This window comes from Urocampus carinirostris, chromosome 11 (assembly GCF_059441175.1).
Source record: "Urocampus carinirostris isolate Australia breed hairy pipefish chromosome 11, RoL_Ucar_1.0, whole genome shotgun sequence".
NCBI classification, from domain to species: domain Eukaryota; kingdom Metazoa; phylum Chordata; class Actinopteri; order Syngnathiformes; family Syngnathidae; genus Urocampus; species Urocampus carinirostris.
The window spans coordinates 34,514,998-34,525,052 of NC_142359.1; the positions used below are offsets into that span (position 1 = coordinate 34,514,998).

At 41.8% G+C, this 10,055-nt stretch overlaps 1 protein-coding gene across 9 annotated transcripts in view; it reads right to left on the reverse strand.

The window, feature by feature from the left end:
* adisspb (adipose secreted signaling protein b) overlaps window positions 1–10,055 on the reverse strand; it is a 28,973-nt gene that overhangs the window by 8,903 nt on the left and 10,015 nt on the right. For 3 of the 9 annotated variants that reach the window (XM_088348627.1, XM_088348619.1, XM_088348626.1), the window contains exon 2: window positions 566–711. In XM_088348627.1, the coding sequence (XP_088204753.1) occupies window positions 566–602 (37 nt within the window). In that variant the 5' untranslated portion in view covers window positions 603–711. Of the gene's footprint in view, window positions 1–565; window positions 712–1,266; window positions 1,702–7,967; window positions 8,101–9,254; window positions 9,481–9,550; window positions 9,984–10,055 lie in introns of those variants that run through there. The other 6 variants (XM_088348623.1, XM_088348620.1, XM_088348622.1 and 3 more) reach the window with 6 other exon arrangements.

Genomic DNA, 10,055 nt, shown 5'->3' on the forward strand with positions numbered 1-10,055 from the left:
ATAATTGTTATTATAATCATTATTTTTATTAAAGTAAAAGATCTACCATCTAGTACCAGTAGTAGCAAACTTATATTCTATAGTGGGTATTGGTAGCAAAGACTTGGCATTTCCCCGACACCTACCGTACTTACACATTTAGAATATACTGTAGTAAATATAAACCAGATTGCCACTATAAATTACCAAGTATAAAATTGGCACCGCAAAAAAAGGCATTCCTAATGATGTCTGTGGTCCATACAGATATTTTAATGGCTTGCAGATACAGATGTCTCAAAGAAATTGTGCTTGTGCAGCCAAACAAACAACAGTTGGGTATGTGTTTTTGTAAATTGAGAATCTAAAAAAAAATGCACCTCAACATAAAAATCTTCTCTCGCTTCATTCGAACGTGTACTGTTACACCGAATGTTTTGGGTCAACAATGCGTAACACAGCCTGTGGTGATCTGGTTATGGAGTAGGCTAGAAAGGGGTCAATAGCTACAAGCAAGCGACTACAGCCGAATTACTTTTTACTTGATAAAACGTGCCCAAGGGATAGCATAGTGGTCAACACTTACTCTTCTTCCTCACTGTAGCGGCAGAGGCCTCTGCCATGATCCTGCCTGGGAACGAGCAGATCTCCGTATCACAGCCTGGCCATCACCATTACCGATCCAGTTTCGCCTTGAATACCCAATGGAGGAGATGAGAGAAACACTTTGACCTGGATTAAAAAAAATGATGATGAGGGCTGGTCAGTGAATGCAGGCGCAGGAGTGCAATGAAGCAAAACAAGTCAAGAAAGAGGATTAGCTTTAATCATGACATCATCTGTCAACCCAGACCACTGATGGAACATATCCAACATATCCGCATGGGTCATCCACAAGAACATTTGCTCTAAGGATCTTGAACCTTTTTGACAAAAAGAGCCATAATAGCAAACTTTTCTTCTTTTTTGAGAGAGAGAGCAATACTATATATTTTAGGACAAATTTCAACAAAACCGTTGAACCCGCTCACCAGAAATTGTTTTATTAGTAACGCATTTTATTTCACTGCGTGACGTTACATGATTTGATAAAATCTATGAAATAACAATAATGCCAGACTGTGTTCCATATCAAAAAATATACCGCATCATATGTCTCCCTCCTTCAAATACTTAATATCGTTGAGGCTCCATTTGACCCTCATTTTTTTCAAAGAATAATGGTTTCAAAACTGGGTGCAAGCAGAGTTCTTTTGTAAAAATGTCACAAAATACTGACGTATTTACCTTCTGTGTTGAAGGCACTGGGCAGAGAGAAGTGAGCTGTGTGGAGAGCTCTGCCAACCCCTACCACTCAACCAATGAAATTTCTCTGTATGCTGGGCTGACATTTCTCCGTGTTTACAGTTTGTTCTGTGGGTTTTCAGTATAAAGTGTCATAACATTAAACCTACATTTTAACAATTAAAAAAACGAGCTTCCTTATAAATGATTCCACAGCGACGTACAGCCAAAAAGGGTATTTTGGTGTGACACCTTGACTGTAAACTTTGTGTCTAATAAGTAAGTAAAGCACAGAGCATTTGCAACCTGTATACCTTGTAGAAAGTTGAAAATATTGACTTAACATATTTTACGAACACAGACCTTTTTTAAAAATGCAGGGAAAAACATGAAACTTAAAGAGATGAACCACATGTCGGGACTACAAAGAAGACTCCAACGCTATTTCATCCTAACAGAAAAGGGGATGGACTTTAATACTGAAATGAAAGAGACCAAACAAGAACTAAACGCTTTGGAGGAAATAAAGAGCAAAGGCATCATAAGAAGCAGAGAAAGAGAAATAGAAGAAGGGGAAAAATGTACACGCTACTTTTTAAAAAAAATTATGAGCAAAAGTGAGGGGCTTTTTAAACTTCAAAACGAAAACGGGCAAATAACAAAGGAAAGTGAAATAAACAAATTAGTCGAAGACTACTACAAAAAATTATATGAAAAGAAAGAAACACATGAGAATGAAATGGGGCATGTATTAGATCATATTTCAAGATCAGTGCGTCAAGACCCCTTTTTAACATCGGACTTAACCCAAGACCAACTGAATAATTGCATAAAGACTATGAAAAAAGGCAAATCACCCTAGGAGGACGGGCTCAACCTCGAATTTTACCGGACTTTTTGGGATATTTTAGCACCAGATCTGATTACTGTTTTTAACGAATTTTCCAGTCGAGACAACATGCCAGACAGTTTCAGAATAGGGATGGTTACTCTATTGCACAAAAAAGGAGACAAAATTGACTTAAAAAACTGGCGACCCATAACGCTTTTAAACGTGGACTGTAAAATTTTCAGCAAGGTTCTAGCAACACGAATGTCTGTAGTCTTGGGAGACTTGGTTGATCCAGACCAAACCTGTGCCATCGTGGGAAGGAAGATCAGCGACAGTCTCATGCTGATCCATGACACCATTTGTTATGCGAGAGACAGAAACATGCGACTAGCGGTCCTAAACCTAGACTTTGAAAAGGCTTTTGATCGAGTCTCGCACCAATACCTCTTCAGGGTATTACAAAAATGTGGTTTTCCCCCAAAATACATCAAGTGGGTAGGACTGCTATACCGAGACATCTACAGCAAATTCATGATTAACGGGAATTTATCAGAAGCAATCGAGATCAACTGCGGTGTGCGTCAAGGTTGCCCTATGTCTCCACTTCTCTATGTTCTTTGCATTGAACCTTTGGCACAAATGTTAAGAAAAGATAGATTTGTCGAAGGGATCACAATATCCCAGGAAGTGGGGGACAAATTACCAAGTGTGTTTTGTACATGGATGATTTCAATATTTTATGTACTGACCGCGCATCTGTTGGAAGAGCCCTTGACTTGACTGACCTGTTTGGGAGGGCGTCTGGGTCAAGGCTAAATAGAGAAAAATCACAAGTGAAGTTTTATGGAACGTGGAAAGAGACAGAAAAGGCAGGACTCCCACTGACGGTGTTAAGGACAGACCAGAAAATCCTAGGGATAAAATTTAATGCAGATGGAAGAGGTGAGACCAACTGGGATGACGTGACAAGGAAAGTTAAGCAAAGACTTTTTTTTTGGTCACTAAGAAAACTGACAATAGAGGGGAAGGTCCTAATCATCAAAGCGATCATCCTCCCACTGCTTTTATCAATCAGTTTAGTTTTTATGCCCAAAAGAAACGTGCTGTTACAACTGGACCGAGCCATCTTTCGCTTTGTCTGGGGCTCAAAGTGGGAAAGGATAAAAAGAGATACAATGAAAAAGAAAAAGGAAAAAGGGGGGAAAGGAGTGCCTGACCTACAGCTTTTCCTGGGAAGCAAATATGTCTCTCTCCACTTCCAAAACGCTGTGGGCCCACCAAACAACCCGAAAAGTCAAGCGATGACCCGGTTCTGGTTGGGCTCATATTTGCGGAAGGTAAAGCTTGTACCAAACAATCGTTTGATTCCAGTTTCATTTAACTTGCCACCAACACATCTCTTTATTCGGGATTTTTTAAAGAAGTTTGATTTAGAAACACAAGAAAGTCACACTTTACAAAACCACAGGGCCCTTATTGCTATTGTGCAAGAGCGAGCAACAGTAAGTCCTGTGTGGGGGCTTGCGTTTGGCGAACCTACAACTGTTTGGAGCAACGTGAATCATCCTGCCCTCCCAAACAGACTATGAGACTTGTCATGGATGGTGGCTCATGAGGTTCTCCCAGTCAGAGCCGTAATGCACCACCGAGGATTGTCAGCGACTTCGACGTGCCCTCGACCTGGCTGTGGCGCCCAGGAGTCGGTGAGGCACCTTTTTTGTGAGTGCAGCGCTGCAGAGGACTTGTGGACAATGGCCGACCACCTAGGAAAATTTCCGGACTTGCCAGCAGGGGAGGTCCCTGATGCACAGTACGTGCTTTACAGGGTGAGTCGGTCGAGGAGGTCTCGGAACGACTTTGCCAGGGATTGGCTCACTCTCGCCGCCATCAAGGACGCCATCTGGACCTCTAGAAACCTGCTGGTATGGAGGTGCAGGCAGATCCCCCCCGTGGCTGTGCTCCAAATGGCTGCAGATACCATACAATCTGTGAGCGGCGGGCCTAGGACGCAGCCATAAAGAAGAATTGTCTGCACCCACCCGGAGTGGGGAACCGGGGCTACACTGTGGGGGTCCCGGCAGCAACGGCCTGGGTTTTGGAAAGTAGAAGTAAGAAGGGAGAGGACCCACAAAGAGGACTGGAGGATGCTGCTTGGGAGGGTGGGATGGCAGAGCTATGCCCTTGCACAATAGTTTTGCCCTTTACACTTTGGTTAACTACTATTAAAAGATAATAACTCTGAAATTGTTTAATTGATGTTGAAAATGTCAGGAAAAAGTGTTAAAACGTCATATCGTCACGTTATATTGTCAGATATAACAAAATTGTGATTATGCTTGATGGTTGTTGAGATTGTCGTGTTTGTTTTGCTGCTGTTGGTGTCGGTGGATTTGTTCAGAACAAAAAAAAAAAAACAAAAATCGACTTTGGCCTGGACGGATCAATTGACACTAACAAAGATGTTATATAACAAAATTGTGAATACGCTTGATTGCTATTAAGATTTTCGAGAAGGGTTGTTCAAACCTCACATTGTGTTTGCTGTTAAACGTCATATTGAAATATAATATTGTGAATGTGCTTGATTGCTGTTGAGATTGTCTAGATTGTTTTCTGTTATTAGTGTCAATAAATTTGTTCAAACCAAAAAAAGTATGGAGGCTGTAAAGCGTTTAAGTTTTTTGTTTTTTTTTGGTTTGAACATTTTTTTTTTGTTTGAACAAATTTATTGACACTAATAACAGAAAACAATCATGACAATCTCAACAGCAATAAGCACATTCACATTATTATATTCCAATATGACGTTTTTAACAGCAAACACAATGTGAGGTTTGAACAACCCTTCTCGAAAATCTTATTAGCAATCAAGCATATTCACAATTTCATTATATAACATCTTTGTTAGTGTCGATAGATCCGTCCAGGCCAAAGTCAATTGTCCTCGGTCTGAACAAATCTGCCGACACCAACAGCAGCAAAACAAACACGACAATCTCAACAGCCATCAAGCATATTCACAATTTTTTTATATCTGACAACATGACGTGACGATATGACGTTTTAACATTTTTTCCTGACATTTTCAACATCAATTAAACAATTTCAGAGTTATTTTCTTTTAACAGTAGTTAACCAGCGTGTAAAAGGCAATAAGGCAATACTATTGTGCAAGGGCATAGCTCTGCCATCCCACCCTCCAAAGCAGCATTCTTCCAGTCCTCTGTGTGGGTCCTCTCCCCTTCTGTGTGGGTCCTCTCCCTTCTGGGTTCCACAACCCAGGCCGTTGCTGCCGGGACTCCCACAGTGTAGCTCCGGTTCCCCCCTCCGGGTGGGTGCAGACGAGTCTTCTTTATGGCTGCGTCCTAGGCCCGCCACTCGCAGATTGTATGGTATCTGCACCCATTTGGAGCACAGCCACGGGGGGGGATCTGCCTGCACCTTCATACCAGCAGGTTTCTGGAGGTCCAGATGGCGTCCTTGATGGCGGCGAGAGTGAGCCAGTCCCTGGCAAAGTCGTTCCGAGACCTCCTCGACCGACTCACCCCGTAAAGCACGTACTGTGCATCAGGGACCTTCCCTGCTGGCAAGTCCGGGAACTTTCCTAGTTGGTCGACCATTGTCCACAAGACCTCGGCAGCGCTGCACTCACAAAAAAGGTGCCTCACAGACTCCTGGGCGCCACAGCCAGGTCGAGGGCACGTCGAAGTCGCTGACATTCCTCGGTGGTGCATTACGGCTATGACTGGGAGACCTTCATGAGCCACCATCCATGACAAGTCTCGTAGTCTGTTTGGGAGGGCAGGATGATTCACGTTGCTCCAAACCGTTGTAGGTTCGCCAAACGCAAGCCCCCGCACAGGGCTTACTGTTGCTCGCTCTTGCACAATAGCAATAAGGGCCCTGTGGTTTTGTAAAGTGTGACATTCTTGTGTTTCCAAATCAAACTTCTTTAAAAAATCCAGAATAAAGAGATGTGTTGGTGGCAAGTTAAATGAAACTGGAATCAAACGATTGTTTGGTACAAGCTTTAGCTTCCGCAAATATGAGCCCATCCAAAACCGGGTCATCGCTTGACTTTTGGGGTTGTTGGGTAGGCCCACAGCGTTTTGGAAGTGGAGAGAGACATATTTGCTTCCCAGGAAAAGCTGGAGGTCAGGCACTCCTTTCCCCCCTTTTTCCTTTTTCTTTTTCATTGTATCTCTTTTTATCCTTTCCCACTTTGAGCCCCAGACAAAGCGAAAGATGGCTTGGTCCAGTTGTAACAGCAAGTTTCTTTTGGGAATAAAAACCAAACTGATTGACAAAAGCATTGGGAGGATGATCGCTTTGATGATTAGGACCTTCCCCTCTATTGTCAGTTTTCTTAGTGACCAAAAAACAAGTCTTTGCTTAACTTTCCTTGTCACGTCATCCCAGTTGGTCTCACCTCCTCCACCCGCATTGAATTTTATCCCTGGGATTTTCTGGTCTGTCTTTAACACCGTCAGCGGGAGTCCTGCCTTTTCTGTCTCTTTCAACATTCCATAAAACTTCACTTGTGATTTTTCTCTATTTAGCCTTGACCCAGACGCCCTCCCAAACAGGTCAGTCAAGTCAAGGGCTCTTCCAACAGATGTGCGGTCAGTACATAAAATACTGAAATCATCCATGTACAAAACACACTTGGTAATTTGTCCCCCACTTCCTGGGATATTGATCCCTTTGACAAATCTATCTTTTTTTAACATTTGTGCCAAAGGTTAAATGCAAAGAACATAGAGAAGGGGAGACATAGGGCAACCTTGACGTACACCGCAGTTGATCTCGATTGCTTCCGATAAATTCCCGTTAATCATGAATTTGCTGTAGATGTCTCGGTATAGCAGTCCTACCCACTTGATGTATTTTTGGGGAAAACCACATTTTTGCAATACCCTGAAGAGGTATTGGTGCGAGACTCGATCAAAGGCTTTTTCAAAGTCTAGGTTTAGGACCGCTAGTCGCATGTTTCTGTCTCTCGCATAACAAATGGTGTCACGGATCAGCATGAGACTGTCGCTGATCTTCCTTCCCACGATGGCACAGGTTTGGTCTGGATCAACCAAGTCACCGAAGACTACAGACATTCGTGTTGCTAGAAGCTTGCTGAAAATTTTACAGTCCACGTTTAAAAGCGTTATGGGTCGCCAGTTTTTTAAGTCAATTTTGTCTCCTTTTTTGTGCAATAGAGTAACTATCCCTATTCTGAAACTTTCTGGCATATTGTCTCGACTGGAAAATTCGCTAAAAACAGTAATCAGATCTGGTGCTAAAATATCCCAAAAAGTCCGGTAAAATTCGAGGTTGAGTCCGTCCTCCCCGGGTGATTTGCCTTTTTTCATAGTCTTTATGCAATCATTCAGTTGGTCTTGGGTAAAGTCCGATGTTAAAAAGGGGTCTTGACGCACTGATCTTGAAATATGATCTAATACATGCCCCATTTCATTCTCATGTGTTTCTTTCTTTTCAAATATTTTTTTGTAGTAGTCTTCGACCAATATGGTTATTTCACTACTTTCCTTTGTTATTTGCCCGTTTTCGTTTAAGTTTAAAAAGCCCCTCATTTTTGCTCATATTTTTTTTTTTTAAATAGCGTGTACATTTTTCCCCTTCTTCTATTTCTCTTTCTCTGCTTCTTATTATGATGCCTTTGCTCTTTATTTCCACCAAAGCGTTTAGTTCTTGTTTGGTCTCTTTGATTTCATCATTAAAGTCCATCCCCTTTTCTGTTAGGATGAAATAGCGTTGAAGTCTTCTTTGTAGTCCCGACATGCGTTTCATCTCTTTAAGTTTCTTGTTTTTCCCTGCATTTATAAAAAAGGTCTGTGTTCGTTTCTTTGTCATTTCCCACCATTGTGCTCGTGAATCATACGAGTCTTGAAGGGTCTGCCAGTCTTTGTACAGCTCCCTGTATTGTGCGGCTAGAGCCTCATCCTCCAGCAGGGAGCAGTTTAACTTCCACAAACCCTTCCCAACAGTCATACCTGAAGGAAATGAGAGAGAGCAGGACAGTAGCAAGTGATCCGAAAAAAAAACAGGAATTAATCTTGCGTCACTCTGTGCTAAACCCCTTGTAAATATGTAGTCTATTCGAGAGGCTCTGGCATTGTCACTACTGAACCAGGTGAAGCCCTCCTCTCCTGGATGTATGGATCTGAAACAGTCCACCAGTTTAAATGTCCGGCACATGTCTTGTAATAAAGTTGATGTTTTATCTACTTTAAACTCCTCATCGGTCCTCTTTCTATCCTTCCTACTTAGGATGCAATTAAAATATCCTCCCACGATTAGTGGTTGATGGCCTAGCATATGCGACTGGATGTCCTCTAATCAATCATCACATTTAAGTTCCACGATTGTAACTACCTATGCCGTCACAGTTTGAGTCCCGCAAGGCAGTTAACAAAGACAACAAAGACAATGATATGATGTCAGACAACATAGATAATGAAATGAATAAATGTAACAAAGACAATGAAATAAATAAAGATAACAAAGACAATGAAATTAATAAAGTTATGGAAATACAAAATGAAAATGAACAAGAAATGAATAAAGTTATGGAAATACCCAATGAAGATGAACAGGAAATGAATAAAGTTATGGAAATACCCAATGAATTTGATCAAGAAATGCACAAAGAAAATGGACAAGACAAACAAATTGAAAAAACAGATGTCCTTACCAAAACCCCTGGAGGAGAGACCAGAGAATCAAATTTGAATCAGGAAGAACCTGGAAATTCTAATTCGATTTCTCATAAAATACCTGAATTTGGACATGACAAACAAATAGAAAAGGCAACTGACACTCCAAAAACACATATTAATCAGGAAGGGCCTGGATAAGAGTCCAAATTAGCAAATTTGTTTGCTACGCCATTGCCGGGATTTGGAGAAGACAAACAAATCGAAAAGGCGAACGACTCTCCAAAAACCCATACGGGCACTGGAAAGAGGGGTAAAAGTAAGACAAAATTGGGAGTGGTGAAAACACCGGGAACAAAGAGAAGAGATTTAGAAGAAAGCCGATTGAGGTGATTAGTTTCTCCACAGAGATTGCATTTTCTGCTATTGATACATTCCTCCAAGGAATGTCCAATTGTTCTGCATTTTCCCCAAAAAATTCGATCACATACCTCAGCCAGATGCCCATGCTCACCACATTTGCGACAGAGTTTCGGTTGCCCTTGATAGTGGATAAAGCCACGGTTTTCCCCCAGGAATATAGTCGACGGGAGTTGTTTCAGTCCCTGAAAGCCCTGAGGATCTTGCCGTAGTTGGACGGGTACCCTCCAGGCACCAGTCCAATAGCCTTTCTCACCCCTCACCTTCATAGCCTGGCCTTTTACTGAGCAGTATCTACTAAACCAATAACAGACGTCATCAGCACTGACTACTTCATTAAACATTCTGACAATGACAATCTTGTTACCATTATCAGTCAGCTTCTCCACAGTAAATCCAGAAAACTGGGGCCTCACTCCCTCAAAGCGATTCCAAAACTCTTGATAAAGAGCCGCCGTTTCAAAACTTACATCAAAGCCCTTGCCAGAAGGCATTTTTATGACAGCATGTACCTCCTCCTTTTTAAACTTCAGAATCTTTTCAACAAACTTGTTAATAAAATCCAGCCTAGACATTCCCTCCGAAATTGCCACAACATCTTTGAGCAAGAATCTTACGCAGTTACGTCTCCGCCCGCCGGTATAATGCCCGGCCATGGCAGGACTCGGCTGCTTTATTTCTAACTATGTTAAAATGGTTAGAATTGTAAAATTAATAATTAACAATCTCTTAAAACCGTATATGCGCAGTATGATGAGAAAAGCGAAGATCTAAGTAAAGACAGTAACGATTCAAAGCTTTATACTTTCTATAATGACATAATCCCTTCGTCATCGTTGGGGTAGAAAGGGAAGACGTTTCGTGCATGTTTG